This window comes from Apodemus sylvaticus, chromosome 4 (assembly GCF_947179515.1).
Source record: "Apodemus sylvaticus chromosome 4, mApoSyl1.1, whole genome shotgun sequence".
Lineage (NCBI taxonomy): Eukaryota > Metazoa > Chordata > Mammalia > Rodentia > Muridae > Apodemus > Apodemus sylvaticus.
The window spans coordinates 163,258,821-163,277,260 of record NC_067475.1 but is presented as its reverse complement, the minus strand read 5'-3'; the positions used below and the strand labels follow the sequence as shown (position 1 = coordinate 163,277,260).

At 52.2% G+C, this 18,440-nt stretch overlaps 1 protein-coding gene across 3 annotated transcripts in view; it reads right to left on the bottom strand.

Annotated features, from left to right (window-relative positions):
• Positions 1-18,440, bottom strand: part of Pag1 (phosphoprotein membrane anchor with glycosphingolipid microdomains 1) — a 141,611-nt gene that overhangs the window by 5,950 nt on the left and 117,221 nt on the right. For all 3 annotated transcript variants that reach the window (XM_052180883.1, XM_052180885.1, XM_052180884.1), the window contains 5 exons: positions 9,033-9,238; positions 7,706-7,757; positions 7,038-7,134; positions 4,193-4,773; positions 1,300-1,359 (listed from right to left, as the gene is read on the bottom strand). In XM_052180883.1, coding sequence (XP_052036843.1) covers positions 1,300-1,359; positions 4,193-4,773; positions 7,038-7,134; positions 7,706-7,757; positions 9,033-9,163 — 921 coding nt within the window. In that variant the 5' untranslated portion in view covers positions 9,164-9,238. The remainder of the gene's footprint in view (positions 1-1,299; positions 1,360-4,192; positions 4,774-7,037; positions 7,135-7,705; positions 7,758-9,032; positions 9,239-18,440) is intronic.

Below are 18,440 nucleotides of genomic sequence, written 5' to 3'. Positions count from 1 at the left end.
CACAGGCACATGGGCCCACACTGGGCCGTCCACTCCGTGTGTGTGGGTCTCCACAGGCACACGGGCCCACACTGGGCCGTCCACTCCGTGTGTGTGGGTCTCCACAGGCACACGGGCCTACTGGGCCGTCCCATGTACAACAAGAGCAGGAGAGGTATCTGGTATCTGTCTGAACCTAGCTGTATGTCACAATCAAGCCTCAACACTTAGAAGGCATCACTAAACGCCTCCTGAATTTTTACCCTGGCTCTTGGACATTCCCCATCTGGTCATCTCAAGTGATGTCAGCCTAGCTGGGCTCGTCTTTCCTGAGGTGGCCAGCACCCAGCATTCCTCAGGGAGACATTGCCAGCCTCCCAAGCAGCACTGAGACTGTGTTTGAGAATAACCATGACTGCAGGCTAGGTTGTTGGTTCTGTGTCAACTTGACGTAAGTAGAGTCATCTGACAGGAAGAGCCTCAACTGAAAAGGGCCTCTGTACGACTGGTCTTCAGGCAAGCCTGTAGGCCATCTCTAAAACTAATGACTGGTGTGTGAAAGCCCAGCTCACGGTGGATGGTGCCACCCCTAGACAGGTGACAGTGGAGTATATAAGGACACAGGCTTTCTTATATCAGCACTTCATGGCCTCTGCTTTAGTTCCTGCCTTCAAGCTCCTGCCCTGACACACCCTAGCAATGGAGTTTTAAGTTTTAAGTCTTAAAAGTTGCCAAGGCTATTCTAATATAGCTAGGGCTGGCCTTGAACTCTTGATTCTCCTGCCTCTATTCCCATGTGATAGGTGTAGTGGTTTGCCACTTGGCTGGGTTTATGATAACCGGGATTACAGATTCCAGGACTACTTAGCTTCCATTTTTTAACTTTTAAAGTTGTGTGTGCGTGTGAGTGCAGATGCCCGTGGATTCCTCTGGAGCTGGTGAGACAGCTGGCTGCGAGCTGCCAGCCCAGCTCGGTTCTGCAACTGAACTGCTGTGCAAATGCAGCCCAGACCCTGACCTGCTAAACCAGCTCTCCAGACCGCAATGCCTACATTTCTAACAGGCCTTTTCGGTTATTTGAAAAGAATTGAGGCTGGTGGTGGCGCATGCCTTTAGTCCCAGCACTTCGGAGGCAGAGGCAGGCGGATTTTTGGGTTTGAGGCTAGCCTGGTCTACAGACTGTGTTCCAGGACAGCCAGAGTTACACAGAGAAATCCTGTCTCGGAATACCAAGGTGGTGGTGGTGGTGGTGGTGGTGGGGGGGGGGGCAGAAAAAGAAAAAGAAAAAAAAGAAAGAAAAAGAAAAGAATTGAAATTTACCTCCTCTTCTGTAAGAGTCGGGTCTTCTTCCCGAGACTTGTATGACAGGGAACTAAATCTCTGTCAAGGGAAAAAAAAAGGAAACCAAAGTAAAACAGTTTGAAGTCAATAGTTTAACCTAGCGCATATGTCCATGTATACACAAATGCTTTCAGATGATTTCTACAGGATACAGACAACTATGTCTCCCGCCTCAGTTGTTCCCACCACCTCAGCTGCCCAGCGGCGTCACAGGGACGCAGCGGTCTTCTGATAGGTTAGTGTTTGGTTCCTGACTGTCTCCGAGGAAGCAGTTCTCCACAGCATGCCAGCATTTATGTCCGACAGCCTGCAGGTATCGCCACGAAGAACCCCACAGCTCAGTCTCCCCTTGACCTGGTTCTCAGTGAGTTTGCTTCCTGGTTCTTCTGTGATTTGGGCCCTGGTTTATTAACTATCTCTAACATATTTCTGACCTTAATTCCTGATTCCAACAAAAACATATCCCTGCAAACATCTCCCTCCCACGCTGGCAGATGCCTCTCTGGCTCCCAGAGTCCTTCACCGCCCCAGGTCTTGACTTCCTCTCTGTCCCTCTCTGTCTTCACTGTGCCAGCTTTCCTTATTCGTCCCCTCTCCTTAATGCCAACACTTAGTGTGATGCAACTCTCTTCTCCTTTCCCTCCATTTCCCCTCCTGCAGTGGGTGGGCTGTCAGAGCGGCCCCTCTCAGGCCGCTTCTCTGAGGCATTTTCTCCTCTGAGGCGCTTCTGCTCCAGCCCATCTACTTGGTGCACACGGGCTGATGGCTGGCTTCTGAATTTTCTGAGAAAACTTAAGGAGGCAAATACATTTCTCTGGACTCTTCCCTGTCCCCCATGTCCTTCGGGCCCTTCTTGGTTACCACGAATGGACTTGCTTGCCTTGCACTGCGCTCAAACTGTACTTTTAGCGCTGCCGTCTCCTCACTGTGGAGACAAAGCCTCAGGGAACTCTCCTCTCCGCATGTCCTTTGCATCCATTCCAGCTGAGGCCTGGGGACCTTTTCGTCCTGGACCAGGACGGCCACATCAAGATGACGGCTTGTTCTGTGTGACCTGAGGCCAGCCCTTCCTGCCCACACTTCTTCACCTGGTCTTTCCTGGTTTTTGTCCCTATCTTGGTCTCTCCTGCTATTCCCCCGTCCCCAGAGCCCTGTGCCTGGGGCTCTTCTGACCCTAATACACGCTCATCCAACCCTGTATGTTTAAACACCACATCTCTGCTACTCATCCTAAATGACAGGACTCCGGTGCCAGCCTTCCCTTTCGGAGCAGCCATTCCCCAGCTGCCCTGAGCTATGTCAACGCTGGGACCTGCTCTCTAACGGCCTCACACACAGAGGCCCAGCACCGCCCCAGCTCCTGCCTGCCCGTGGTACTCTAGCGGATTCCTGGTGGTTCTCCGTGCCCGCCACCTGTGCCAGCCCTCAGTACACGACCACCCCCGGGCTCTTGGCCACAGCCAGCGCTGTTTGTCATGTCTACTGCCCCTGTCCTGACGGCTGCCCCTCCAGCTCTGGATATGAGAACAGGGGAAGCTCAAAGCATGCGGTACATTGTATTATTCTACTCAGTGCAGACCAGGAGCCTGGGCTATCTCAGTTCACATCCAGGCACCTGTCTGCAAGTGGCTCTCATCCTAGTCCCTGGCTCCTCCCTACCCAGCCCGCCCCGCCCTCTGTGCCAGCTGCTCACATAACTCAGGGGCCTCCACGTGACCAGGTGCATGGTGTCCCAAAGAGCACACGTGCAGCTCTTAGTGGCCCTGAAGGTCCGCTTAGGATCACCTTCACACTGAGGTAGGAGCCAACAGCCTGCCCGCATGCCCGTGTGCCCACTGCATGCACTCCTACCTCCCTTGGTTTATTTTTCCCTTTATGATGGTTTAAAGTTGAAGTTCCACATCACCTGGGATTTTCCTTAATTTACGTTTGTTCACTGGTGTGTTCATTAGAAGGCTGTATGGCATGTAGTAGATGCTCAATCAAATCTTTTGTTTTGGTAAACATTTGAAATTCTCAATTCACATAAAATTGGGATTGTTTCCATGGAAGAAGATTTCTTGCTTTTATAATGTGAAGGGATAATTTAGTTGTGGATTCCAGTTTTTAATGTGAAACCTGGAGAAATGCTTACTAAAAACTAACCTTTTTGTCTTTCAAATGTTTGCCAATAAAAAGCTTTATCTAGTTTAGGCAGTTCTAGTTTAGGAAGCTCTGCGCTTCCTGCGCGTGCTTACAGACGCGTGCTTACAGACGAGTTTATGGTGCTTGCAAAAGCTGATTTCACAGATAAGGTAAAAAGTTGAAACAAACTCAGAACAGTGCAAAGAATGACATCCAAACAGAGCAAATGCAGGCAGCCACAGGAGGGCTGGCCACCGGCGATACCATCACTGCCTCTGCGGTCCTCCCTGCAAAGGGCTGCGAGGGAGCTATGCTGCAGGAGGAGTTTGCACTTTCTGTGTAGACACTACAGTGTGCTATTAGCTGGGCTTAGCGAAAAATGAGACCCGTTAGCTGGCGTACAGGAAAACACACACAGTAAGCTGCAAGCGGGGACCCTGCTCCTCCGGACTCTCCGGAGTTGTGGGACTCTCAGAGGCTCAAGGTTACCATACTGCCGGAGGAAGATAAGAGGGAAGATGTCTGGTCAAGAATCTTGCCTGTTACTTCCTAGTCTTCAAAATGAAGGCAATAAAATCAGTCTAATTAGATATTAGATACAAAATCTGGAATCTGTCTAAATGAGATGCTGAGAAAGGTTTTTAAACATAAATCTTTAGCCGGTCAAGGCTCAGGGTGAAAGTGCAAGCGCGGCTGGCGATACAAACACAGATGCTTCTCAGACGTGACCGCTCATGACCAAGCCCACCTTGCTGTGCCCGCTGGTCGCTTCCGGGGCTGGCCCTGCTGCCTTTGCCTCTCCCCTGTCTGGAAGGTTGGCATTCTCATCCAGCAGTTTAACCGGGACAGGAGGTGGGGTTTCCTCGTCCAGGTCACTGGAGCTTCCCAGAATGCTCTCTGCGTTGGCACTGAGGCGGCACTTTTTGTTCCTGTCCACGGAGGCGTATTCAGCGAAGTCGGCCTTGCGGTCCGCCTGGGCGCCCTGAGGCTCCTGCAAGGCGGAAGTGGGCTTGGCCTTGCCGCCCTTGTCTGCCACCTCCTTGATCTCCTTCACCGTTTCGTACAGGCAGTCCTCCACCATGTTCTCCTGGGAGGAGCTATCCTTGAGCACCTCGTAGGGCCCCTCCCCTCCGGGCCCCAGTTCCGCGTCCGCAGCCCTGCCCGCGAGCATCTCGTCCACGCCGTCCTCAGGCGGGATCCTGGGCAGCTCCCGGCTCTGGTGGCACTTGGCCTTTCCTGTGCTGTCCTGGGAGTCCAGCAGGTCTGAGGCCGAGGTCTGGACTTCCTCATAATGCTGCATGCAGGTCAGCGTGCTGTCTTCTGAAAGAACTGAAGGGGAAGGGGAATTAACAGTGGGGCGAGCCGTCCCATAACCAGTGCATGGACCACGCCGTGGTGGCGCATGCCTTGCCTTTAATCCCAGCACTTGGGAGGCAGAGTCAGGTGGATTTCTGAGTTTGAGGCCAGCCTGGTCTACAGAGTGAGTTCCAGGACAGCCAGGGCTACACAGAGAAACCCTGTCTCAAAACCCCCCCCAAAAAAAAGAAAAAAAAAAGGGAACCTAGTCACAGTATCATTCAATAATGTGAGCTGAAACCCATGTATGCAGAAGGCTTGACAGGTACTGTGTGAAAATAACAACAGGGCTGGGTGGGGCAGGGCAGGGTGGGGCTTCCAAGGCAGGAAGACTGAATTCAAGACCAGGCTGGGTAACCTATCTCAAAATAAAACGTGAAATGTGGGCCGCGGCAGAGCACCTGCCTCACACAGGCCCTGGGTGAACCCCAGTGTGCTGTACAAAATTGACAACACCTGGGACCCAAGACTCTAAAAACCTGGAGCACAGGTGTGGCCTCTTCACCCCACTGTAATGGGTGTCTGCCTCCATGAGGGGACCGGCTCTTCCCACTCCCACCGCACGTCACCGTCAGAAGCTGAGACTCGACGACGATGGACCCTTAGGCCAGCGTCACAAGGGCCCAGAAACACTGTGCCCTCTTTCCACATCACCTCGGCCGCACAGCCTTGCCTCCTCTCAGAAGGAGTCCAGCCAGGACATCCTTGGGTTGCCTCTAAAGTGGTGACCGAGACACCTGTCAGTCAGTCATTCCCTCATGATGGATTTTGAGTGTTGGCAAGGTGTCAGGGACTGGTCAGCCACATGCGAGCGGAATGGAATTTGCTCTCAAGGTGCTTACATCAAAACAAGTTCATACTGGATTGGGTCTCACTGTGTGGAAATTAGAGGCAGCCTGTCAGCTGGGAGCGGTTCGTGCTGCCCAGCACCGAAACCACACCCTGTACAACAACCACAAACCAGACCTCCAAAGCAGGGGGAGGGGCATCTGGGATGAGGAGGGGTTAGCAGGAGTGTGTGGAGGTGAGAGGGTATGAGCAAAATACGCTGTATGCTTGTATGGAGGTGTAAAACAGTCATCTGATAGGGAGAGGAGGAGAAAAAGAAACATACTAACTAACGCGTGTTTCCCAGCCAGTCTTAGTTCTAGCTTGTCCTGCAGGGGCGCTCCTGCTGGGGCTCTAGCTATCTGGTCTCAAAACACGGGGCACGGGTGCCTGCAGCCTTGGTGCCACTGCTGATGACCCGGAAATTCCCTTCCTTGCCTTGGGTGAAGGCATGCCACAGAAAGCAGGAAGGGACCACTGCAGCTGCAGCTGCCAGCCAGCGCACCACACTGTGTGAAACAGCAGGCCCTGCAGCTGCACCTGCCAGCCAGCGCACCACACTGTGTGAGACAGCAGGCCCTGGAACTGCACCTGCCAGCCAGCGCACCACACTGTGTGAGACAGCAGGCACACCACACTGTGTGAGACAGCAGGCCCTGCAGCTGCACCTGCCAGCCAGCGCACCACACTGTGTGAGACAGCAGGCCCTGCAGCTGCAGCTGCCAGCCAGCGCACCACACTGTGGAACAGCAGGCCCTGGAGCTGCACCTGCCAGCCAGCGCACCACATTGTGTGGAACAGCAGGCCCTAGAACTGGGCTCCCTGCCTCAGGCTACAGATTCTCAAAATCTGTGAGAACAGACGCCAGTCAGATGATCAACGACGCCGTGACAAGGATTTGGTTTCCCAAAGACATCCACGTCCTAGTCTCTGGAACCTACGCGCCGTGTGACACAGCAACTCTGTGGTAATCTGATCCAGTAGTCCTGTGCTGGTGTCCTCTCTTTTAAACTGGGGATAGTGCCGTGTGTGTGTGTGTGTGTGTGTGTGTGTGTGTGTGTGTGTGTGTGTGTGTATGTGCACAGTGACAGGAATGACAGATTAGGTGTCATTATGCAAATGAGACCTCTGGCTGGTAGTAACAATGGCTGGTATAGAATACCTGCTGGTCTGTCTGCAGGTGTCTGTGCATCCCTTGCTTGCCTGGTGTGTGTGGAGGCCTGAAGAGGGTGTTGGCTCTCCTGCAACTGCAGCTAGGGACAGTTGTGAGCTGCCTCGTGGCGTGGGTGCTGGGAATCCTGGGCAGAGCAGCAGTGCTCTCAGCCACCGAGTGAGTCATCCCCGCCCCCCTGTGAGCCCCTCGGTCAAAGCCCAGGCAGTCCTCCAGGTGCCTCCTCTGCAGAACTTACTGTCGCCGTTGGTGAGCACTCCATTCTGCTCGCTGCTGGCCAGTGCGTCTGTCGTCAGGCTGGTGGCCGAGTGGCTGAACATCTCCTTGTCGGAAGGCTGAAAAAGCCAAACGCATCTTTTGGTAAGAATCTGCAGGGCACCAGAGGACGCTCCGAAATCCAAGCAGCAGAGAAATGCCAGAGCCCACTGACTAAGTTAGGTAAAACAAAAACGGCTAAGCTGAACCCCTTGGGTAACTAGACACACCCAGATGTTGGGAGTGGGGACCATTCTCACCAGTGGAGAATGGCAAAGCTGATTTGCTAAGTGTGGCTCTGGCCTCTCAAGGCACCGGGAGCTCATGGGACAACAATGCTGGACTCTGCTCTCCAGAGCAGAGAGATGAGACATCTAGTTGTTCCTTGTGACCAGGGAGGACACGAAGACACCTCTGCAGCAGGCTGGAGCCCTGTAGCGATCTTTCAGGCAGGCGAGCAGCTGCTTGTGCCTCAGAGGCTTCCCTGAACACTGGCCAGGCCAGGCTCCCAGCCGTGCGCACAGACACAGCAAGCCACAGCTAGTATCCGTTTATGTCCACATGCCTGCTCCGGCCGTGCCGAAAGCCAGCAGCATCACGCCTGGAGAGGTGTGCGCAGACAGACAGACAGGCAGACACACCGAGGCTTACCACATTCATCAGGTTCTCATGGTCCCCACTATGCTGGCGTGGCTGCTTCTCTCTGAAATGGAGAAGAAAACACCATTCTGATGTCAAATGTGTCCCTTAAAGTGCAGCGGACACCATATTTCCCTAGCCTAACATTTATCAGCTCTGCCTCTCTGGTTTTATTAACTAGGTTTATTTTGCTAAGAGAGCAGAAAAAGTCCTGACGGACAGCAAAGGCTGAGTCCCCTTCCATTACAGAGGGTCAAGTTCACTACGGAGACAGCAGGCTGCAAGCAGGATGGTCTGTCTGTGCCTAGAACACTCAGACGACAGACACTGCCTTTTTTTCTTTAGCAAATCCTAACAATGACCTCATCGTCTCCCTCGAGAGTCTGTGGAGTCACGTGCTGTGAGGGATGAGAGAAAACACGGGAGATACTGCTTTGTCACATCAGGGAGGTGGCATGCTCTCAGGATGAGTCACAGGGAGTAAAAACAGAATGTGCTTTACACAGAACAGTCTAGAGGAATCAATCCACATTTCTGTCTGCGGCGAGGGCAGGGTGACACCTAGCGGGAGAGGGAGTCAATACAACAGCAGAAGCTTCAAGCTCATGGGAGCTGGGAGTCCTAGCTAGTCCTGTCCTTCACGGCCTGCCAGATTAGGGGGCTGCAAAAGGCCAGAGAGCATGGTTTTCTCTTCTTGACAGATTTTAGGGTGGGAACCAAATCAGAATTTTAAATCTCATCATGTTTCTTCCCAGGTTGAGAAAGTCGAGTACAGAGCTGGCTGCTAAGCTGTCCCCACAGGCTCGCAGCGACACCGAAGGCTGCACACCCTGCACTGCTGACTGCGCTGGGCAGTCAGTCCCTGTTACAAAGAACTCCACTTCTCCCTGAGTAGACGGAGACAAGGCAATGCTTGGAAAGAGAAAAAGGCTCACATTCAGTGGGTCTCTCTGTAGGGAAAACAAACCTGTTTCTTCCCAAAGGGCAGCTCAGCACACATGGTTTACCAATGCCTGAGCTCTCTCTCCCCAGCCACGCAATCGTGAGCGTCCTCACACATGGTGACAATAGGACACAGAAGCTCACACATACATTTCACTATGCCCACGGCCACAAAGTCTGTGCTCTAAGAACAGCAAGAGTTCATTCCAGACATACAGCGTAGGAACGGCTCTTTGCTTTGCGCTCCAGGAAGATCAATAAGGGTTTTGATTGGCTGGTGAAGAATGCTTGGTAACCAACCTGTGAACTCGGGCCAGGGAGGCTTCTAATACAGAGGCTCGTTGGGCGCAGGGCAAACAACAGGTTTAGACTCTAGAACACGCATGTTTGTTCTAACCTGTCACAACTGGAGCACAGAAGGATGAGGAAGGTGATGAGGAGGAACACGGCCACGGCCGCCAGACTTCCCCAGAGGACCATCTGCATCTGCATCTGCCCGCTGCTCAGGGCGCTTCCTGCAGGCCCCATGGTGGAGCTGCGGGGACCGGCAGGTGGGGTCAGTTCTTCACAGGAGGTCACATGGGTCTAGAGAGCTACGTCCTCCTGCAGAGAGAAAGACACTTTAAAATCCTTTCCCTGAGAGGCTGAGTATTCCCGGTGTCAAGACCCCAAACCAGAAAGATCCCCGGATCTGATTTTTGGAGTGCTGACATGATGCTAACACTAGAGCTGCCAAACTGGATCACCACTCTGTCTCCTTGAAACACCGACCCAGTAATATTGCTATCTGGATTGCCAACCATCCAGCGGTACCACACTGAGCAAGAGTACCGAGGGGAGGAAGAATGAATCATTATTTGGGGTCTTTGGAAGGTAACATGTAAATATGAGTACTAGGGAATGTGCTGTGCCCTCCCAACACGTGAACTCCTCCAAGGTAACCCATCTAACTCCACTAACTCCAAGGTAACTCCTTGTGGTAACTCCACTAACTCCAAGGTAACCCATCCCTATTTGTGATTTGATAGTCACAAGCCAGTGCTGGTTTCAAAGGACACAACCAAAACCCACAAAGTTGGAGCAGGTGGAAGTTTCACTCCCCATGGGGTCACTCCCCATGGGGTCACTCCAGAAATGGGGTCACTCCAGAATACCCACTAACACCAAGATGAGAGGCCTTGGAGTGGCAGCGGAATGGGGCAGAAGCAGCTGTGCTTTCCTATGGAAGTCCAGGGAAGAAAGACCAGAAATTTCTGTACATGACATGGAAATGCATGTGTGCTGAACCCGTGTAAAACAATCTTCTGTTTGTGTGTGAAGAACTATGAAATCCACATGAATGTCATGGTCAGACCTGTGTCTTTTCTCCAGGAGAGCTACCTCTATTTCAGAATCGGAAAGGTCTCTAGTAGCACTTCAAGTAAGAAACACACAGCCTCGCTGTCAGGAGCCAGGCCTCGCAGCTGCCACGGGCGGTGTGCGCAGACGGCAGGCGTGCCCGGATCCTGCCTCTCTTAAGTCTGTGCTCTGATGTTTGGTTCCTCACGTGGGCTTTAACTGGGTCGCACCGTGTGTAGCAGAGCGTCCGAAGCAATGGGCAGTGTATCATCTCGTCATGAGGATGGACTTACTTTGAGGGAGGTTCTTAAAGTCTTCAATAAAGATTTCAAGCACCCCAAAGCAAGAAAACATATGCTTATTTTGATTAACATGCCTTAGCCAGGGCAGTATGAAATGTTTACTATACATGTATATATGTGTACATAATACCAAACTTTCAATTTTTTAATTAAAATTTATTTATCTAGGCATGTGTATGTGTGTGTGTATATGTGTGTGTGTATATGTATGTGTGTGTGGTGTGTATACATACACATGTATGTGCCCCATGGGACAACTGTGGAGGTTGTCAGGCATGTTGGGGAGTATTTTTACATCTCAGCCATCTCACTGGTTTCCTAGACACATATTTTGCAAAATTGCTCTTTTCTTCCCGTGCCTCTGTTTATCCTCCTAGCCCTAGCTTCCCAAGCCCATTTTCCTTAGAGCTGCAGATTAAACAGTGTCTGTCTTCACACCCACAGGTGCCGTCCACTGAGGGCGTGGCTTTACTTTCCAGGAGGAGTGTTCACTGAGCTGATATTGGGTCCCAGCAAATGCATTTGCAGAGGAAAGGCTTGTGCTGAGGACGCTCCGTCAGCAGAAAGCAAGGTGGATGTCTGAGGAACAGCGGAGGCGAAGGCCTGCACTCAGTCCCCCGGGACGCCGCTCCACCACTCCATGGGGAGCACCGCTCACCTCCACCACTCCATGGGGAGCACCGCTCACCTCCACCACTCCATGGGGAGCACCGCTCACCTCCACCACTCCATGGGGAGCACCGCTCACTTCCACCAGACAGATCAGGAAGTTGGACCCAAGCCGGGAAGAACTTGGTCCCTGTCTCCACACAGCCATGTTCTCTTCCGTGGAGGAAGCTCTGCCCCACGTGGGCCACCGCTCCGTTCCCACCACAATGCTTCTGACAGCGCTCAGGTTAGTGCTTATTATTTGTTATTTTGTAATTTGTAAATATTGTCAAACATTTCACTATCAGAGACATGCTGAGAAGGGAGGAGCCCACCAGGCTAATATTAGTTGTGGCAAGAGAGGCCTGATTTAAACTATACCCATTTGGTTAGCTCCAGAACATTCTAAGTAAAAGGAACAGCCTGAAGTTTACGCTCAAGTAAGCAGAAAGGGAAGAAAACATAACTTCTGTGTTAGGATAATGAGTCATAAAGGAATTTTTCTTGCAGAAAGACCACTAACGTTTACATTTTCACTGATGCAGTGATCACGCTGTAATAACGCAGCCACCGAGAGCCTGCACACGCCGGCACATCTAGGGTGTCTCAGTGACAAAGCAGAGCGGGCAAGCCCAAGCCGTGCCAACAAAGGCAGACTGTCCTCCGGCACACTTGCCTGACCATTCAAGGGTGCAGAAGTCCGTAGCTGAGGTGCACTGCAGCCGAGGGAACGCTGCTTCCCTGTCTGCGACTGCGCATGAATACCGCCTAATGCTTTAGAATGCACTGGGGGTTCTTGGGTAATATGGAACTTTTTTCTGGTTATATATTATGTCTGGAAACAGGACAGGATCAGTGTAACACACAGATTGCTTCTGCATGAGTATAATAACCACCACATTTAGGAGACAACAATTCACTTTAACCATACCTAACATTGCTTCTGTGATAGAGTTCTAAAATATACACGAGAGAGAATTTAAATCACAGTGACCTCTGAGATAACTTTTGTGTGTAGCTGCAAATCATGAAATACTTTGGGAAGCACAGACAGAGGATATATCTCTTGCACTCACACAGCTGTTTCTTCATTCACACACCTGATTAATCAGTGCTACTTATAAGGAGCAAACTTCCTAGCCGATAGGCGGCTGTAGGCTTGCTCAGAGTCAGAGCGTAAGGTGTGTGTGTGTGGGGGGGGTTGGCGCCCCGGGAGCCTGCATGCAGGGCTCTGCAGTACCCCCTCCATTTCTGAACGTGTCATCATCCCTCTTTCTTGTTCTCCGAACAGGAGGAGGCTGATGGAATACAGTGAACTGTGCGGGTACCAGCCCAGCAGGACAGTCGGGGAGGAGGATGAAGCAGTTATTACAAGCTGCTGGACCTTACAGACCGTGGGTACAAATTCCTGCCTTACCCCCTTCAATCAGGACTTTGTGAAAAGCCACTGACGGAAATTCTCCGCAGTTCTTGCCCTGTACAGAACTCTCATACTGAGAAGAGCAGTTGTCTGGTGCCACTTTCTGGGGACCCAGGGTACAAACCCCAGTCTCAGCCACAGGCGGCTTCCACCCCAGCACCCTTACTGCTGCTTTACTGGAGGACTGAGGCTACGGCAGGGGCCTGGCAGAGACATGGGACATGAGTAGCAGGGGCCTCTCCTCAGTCCCGGAAGGAGCGCATCATCAAGGGTGTGCACGGGCGTAGCGGTGCCTTCACACCTCTGACTTCCAGAGTGGATTATTCCTGGTCTAGAGATCTTAGACTCTTTTTGTCTCCACCTCTTTCTGGATCTGTCCCCATAATTCTGCCACCAACTCCTCCCACGGATATTGCCTTGAGTTTTCCCAGGCTCCTTTGTAACTGAGCTGGGGTGCTTCCTACTGTTCACCTGCCCACTGTGTAGATGCACCGCCTCCTCTGTAGGTGGAGACACAATGTGTGAACGCACTCCCCTCATGTGTGCCCTCCTGTGTGAATGCACTCCCCTCATGTGTGCCCTCTTGTGTGAACACACTCCCTTCATGTGTGCCCTCCTGTGTGAACGCACTCCCCTCATGTGTGCCCTCCTGTGTGAACACACTCCTCATGTGTGCCCTCCTGTGTGAACACACTCCTCATGTGTGCCCTCCTGTGTGAATGCACTCCCCTCATGTGTGCCCTCCTGTGTGAACACACTCCTCATGTGTGCCCTCTTGTGTGAACACACTCCCCTCATGTGAATCCTCCTATGTGAACATATTCCCTTCATGTGTGCCCTCCTGTGTGAACACACACCCCTCATGTGTGCCCTCCTGTATGAACACACTCCCCTCCTGTGTGCCCTCCTGTGTGAACGTACTCCCCTCATGTGTGCCCTCCTGTGTGAACACACTCCCTTCTGTGTGAACACACTCCTCTCATGTGTACCCTCCTGTGTGAACATATTCCCCTCATGTGTGCCCTCCTGTGTGAACGTACTCCCCTCATGTGTGCCCTCCTGTGTGAACACACTCCCCTCATGTGAACCCTCCTGTGTGAATACACTCCCCTCATGTGTACCCTCCTGTGTGAACATATTCCCCTCATGTGTGCCCTCCTGTGTGAACACACTCCCCTCATGTGTGCCCTCCTGTGTGAACACACTACCCTCATGTGTGCCCTCCTGTGTGAACACACTCCCCTCATGTATGCCCTCCTATGTGAACACACTCCCTTCATGTGTGCCTTCTTGTGCGAATCACTCCCTTCCTGTGTACAGTGTGACTTTTGTGCTCTTTGCCTTCTTGGCAGGGATGGGGATGGGGTCCTTATATAAAGTGCATGTTCCATTTCTGGAAAAGACTCATCATGGATAACTTATTTTGGAGGTCAGGCATACTGGCACATACCTTTAATCTCAGCACTTGGGAGGCATAGGACAGTGGACCTCTGTGAGTCGAGGTCTATGGAGTGAGTCCCATGATAGCTAGGGCTATGATAGATCCTGTCACAAACAAACACACAACCTTACCAAAAACAGCTGATTTGGACTGCACATATAAACTTTTTTTTTTCTGATTTGGACTGCACATATAAATCTTTTTTTTTTTTTTTGTTTTTTGTTTTTTTTTTTTTTCTGAGACAGGGTTTCTCTGTGTAGCCCTGGCTGTTCTGGACCTCACTCTGTAGACCAGGCTGGCCTAGAACTCAGAAATACGCCTGCCTCTGCTTCTCAGAGTGCTGGGATTAAAGGAGTTCGCCACCACCGCCGGACTAAATATTCTTTTAATGAAGAAATGTTTTAGAATTTATTTTCTCCTTCATCCCTTCCTCTCCCCATCCACTCCCCCTTTTCCCTTCAGACAAGAACAGGCCTCCCATCTGCTATCAATCAAACATCCACATGAAAGCTGCAGTAGTGCTGCATAAACCCTTGTATCAAGGCTGGATGAGCCGACCCAGCTGGAGGAAAAGCGTCCCATAAGCAGGCAAGAGTCAGAGAGAACCCCTGCCCCCACCGTTAGGAGTCCCACAAGATGATCAAGCTACACAACCACTACATAAATGCAGAAGTTCTAGGTCAGACCCATGCAGGCTTCTGATTGTCAGTTCATGCTCTGTGAGCCCGGATGAGCCCAGGTTAGTCAAGTCTGTGGGTTTTCTTATGGTGCCCTTGACCCCTCCGGCTGGGACAAACCTTCCCGTCTTCCACAGCACTTCTAGAGCCCCACCTAGTGTTGGCTGTGGGTCTCTGCATGCTTCTACCCGCTGCTGCTTCTGCTGCTGCTGCTGCTGCTGCTGCTTCTGCTGCTGCTGCTGCTGCTGCTGCTTCTGCTGCTGCTGCTGCTGCTGCCGCTGCTGGAGGGGGCCTGCAATGTTTGGCTCTATCCTACGTCTCTGCATCTCTGCACTCTCTAGTTTCCCGTTGCTGGCCCTCTGGGCAGGGTCAGGGGTGAGCTCCCTGTCACTGCGTGGCTCTCAAGCTGGACCGGCCACTGGTTGGCCACTTCCTGTGCCATCTTGTAGGCGGGACAGAGTGTAAATCAAAGATGCTGTGGCTGACTTGGTGTCTCAGGCCCTCCAGTGGATTACCAAGAGAGCTTATTTCGTGCTGAAAACTTTACAGTCTATTATCACCCTGTCAAAGACACAGATTTGATGATTTCACTGATTCCTGACTTCAATCATTAGTCTTTCATCTTTAAAGCAGGTGCTGTTTGAAACCACAAGGTGGCAGCATAATCCTAGTTTCAGCCCCAGAGATCAGGCTTGAGCCGGTGGAGAGGCCCTGAATAATTGTGGTTGGTCCTGTTTGGTGTTTAATTGTCTTCATTAGCTTGGATTATCAGCTACCCAGATTGGTTCCAACAGGGGAGAAAGCAAATACCAGACAAGATGAATGAAAGGAACGGAGAGCATGTGGCAGCTGTTTAGTTCTTTAGCAGACATGCTAAGCAGGTCACAGCCAGCCCTAGAACAACACTTCCCAGGCTGGGGTGGGCTGCGGATTAGATTATCTGGGGAGGCCGACACTGCAGCCCCTGTGAAGCAGGTTTAGGTCAGTAATGACAGTTATTACTGTTTCACAGCTGTCCTGTGGCCCTGTAATTAAGGAAGATAGAAACCATCTTGGTTGATGACCCCGTCCTAGGGACTAGGGAGGGCAGAGCAGCCCCGTGGGAATGGCTCCTGCTGGTCAGTACCAGGCACGCACACTGTGTGGTGAAAGGGCACATTACAGGTTACAAATGAACCAGACAGGTTAACAGTCTGTGGTGAATCCCTGCCCGCCATAACGTGATGGATGTGTGGGCCAGGAGCCCCAGGGCAGAGCTTTCATCCCCCTGTCCCAACTTCACTCCTGTTGCTGTGGTGAGATATCACATGGACGGTGACAATGAGGACGATGACCACTGGCATGGTCACCGTCACCGTCACTGGCACCAGCGGTTAAGAAGTGCGGGGCAGGGGTTTGCCGGGCTCCTTTTTTAACTGCTTTTCCTCATTTTGATTTGGTGTGGATCTGGGGGGAGGAGGGAAGGAGAAGAGGAGGGCAAGAGGAGAGAGGTTTGTTCTTTCCAGCAGCCTGTGTGGCACACACTCCAGGCAGAGCTCTGAGAGTCACTGAGCATCTGGGTCAGGGTGACATAGCTATGATCCGAGGGTGGCAGGGGAAGAGGCTTGCCTGCCTGCGGCTGTGGGACGTCTCAGCAAGCATGCAGTTGGGTTAGGGAGTCCTTTCCTTTCGGCTGCATGCTTGCTTTTTTTTTTTTTTTTGTCCTAGATGAAAAGGCCTCCGAGGGCAGAGATGAATTCACCTCTTTTCCATTTAAAACCTCAGCATCTTCATCATCTGAGAGACAGGCTCTGGTCAGGAGGTTGTCCTGCCCCCTGCGGCTGAAAGAGGCTGCTCTCAAAAGCAGGTGTGGCTTGCATGGCGGGGAGAAGCTGAAGGAGGCGGAGCTTCACAGCGTAGGAAGCCCAGGGTGTCCTGGGCCAGCCCCTCACTCTGGAACCAGCAAAGCGGATCATTCTGGGGACAGCCATCTCACTGCCACCTGAGCGTGACTCTCAGAGCCAGCGAGCCCCTGACCACGCTTCCTGGCTTCCTGTCTTTCCACCCCTTCTCACAGATGATCACGTCCTGTCCTCCTCCCTCGAGGTCTGCACACTCGCAGCCCCATCTCCGGTCTCGTCGGACACGGTCCCGTCCTCAGTGCTCAGCCTCAAGGCCAGTCTTCCGGAACGGGTTCCCACTTCTTACTCCAAATTTAGTTAAGGCCCCGTCTTAGAAGGAATTTTCCTGCCTACCATAACTCAAACTTGAAATGCCAAGGCACTTCAGTGTCTCCTCCACGGGCCTCCGTGTGTCCCACAGCGGGCATTCAGAATGCATCTTCAGAAGGGAAGGGTCCGAGGTGGCGGACCTCAGGATTTCTGAGAAGACCTTGAGTAAGAAGTTGCTTTTCTCGGCTTTCAGGCTGGCTTTCTGTGAGGAGCAGGATTGATGAGGGTCGCTTGGCCGGCCACTGGGACACAGCCAGCGATCCTGTGTCCCTCTGTACAGACAGCATCAGTCATCTTCCATTACCCAGGCTCCCCTAGAACCCGGGGAGGAGGCTCTACAGAGCTGTGACTCCCAGTCTTCAAATAAATCCACCAGAAGCCTAGCTGAGACTAGATCAGCAGCCTCTCACCCTGTGATTAAATATTCATATTTAATAATGTGTCTGTGTGTGGGTTTGTGTCATGGAGGCCAGGGGTGTCAGACATCTAGAGGCACAGGAAGTTGTGGGACACCGGACGTGGGTGCCAGGCTGAACTCTGTGAAGCGCTGTGCACGCTGAGCCACCGAACCGTCTTCCCGGCCCATCCATGCATTTCATGTTTTGTTTAATCCTGTGGGCCTTCATGCCACGGCCTCGTCAGAGGAGGGCTCCCTGCCCCACCAGCAGTTGGTACTCAGAGGCCGTCCAGAGTGTGTGCCCCAGGTACTCAGACCCAAAAATGTTCAACCCTCACGACTGGAGAAGCAAAACTTAAGAACAAAGAATGATTTAAGTCACAGAACAGAGATGGCAACAGATTGTCCGTCACACCCTGTCACTGTGCCACAGCAACCCATCCCCATGGCGGGCGGGAGAGGACAGTGCAGGCACAGGGTGCAGGAGACGATGTCCTCCGCTGCTGGCAGAGGAAGGCTGGAGCATGGCCTGTGTCGCCATGAGACAGCGGCCTGCACATTACCTCCTGGGAGTGAGTTGAAAATGCAGCCGTCTGGCTGGCTGGCTTACACACGCCTGTAATCTTAGTACTCATCGGGCAGGGGCCAACGGCTCTGTATCTCTAGGTACTGTCGAGAGGGTAACCCAAGACCTTCACCCCCACGCGTGCCAGTAAGATACTTGAGTCTCGTCAGCAGAACCTTTGTCATCTGTATTAGTTGGGTCCCATTCTTCCTCCCATTCCCACGCTCCCAGAAATAAGACTCATACTCAAAATATATCTACAGATACCTTGGCCATACATCTAGAGTCTTTTTAGACTAGATATAACTTAAAATATCCCATTGATTTTAATCTACATTCTGCCAATTGGCCGGTTACCTGTGCTCGGGCACCATGTGTCCATCTTGTCACAGCTTCTCAGAGTAGGAGGGACATCTGGGAAGCATGCTCTATCCCAGAATTCTGCTTCCCAGATGTCCCTCCTTCTATTCTACCCTTTCCTATAGACCATAGGTTTTTAAATTGACAGGTAATGTATCCATATAGTACACAAGACGTGGAGCTGGAGGATTTGTGGCCAGTTCCCTGGTGCTGAAACCTGGCTATGACCTTCCTTGACGAGCAAGCGACCAACCGTAAGTGTGAGCACCTTCATCCTCGCTGCTGCAGCTCCTCGCCACAGGGCAGCTGTGTCTGTCCGGTGACGGAGGAACGCGCAGGGAGTAGATGCACTGCGTGCGAGCCCAGCCTCTGCTCTATGTATTTCCACTAAGCTGCCGTGCGGCCTGAATCTAAACCTCCCAGGCCTTCCTCGGTCTCCTCTTTTGA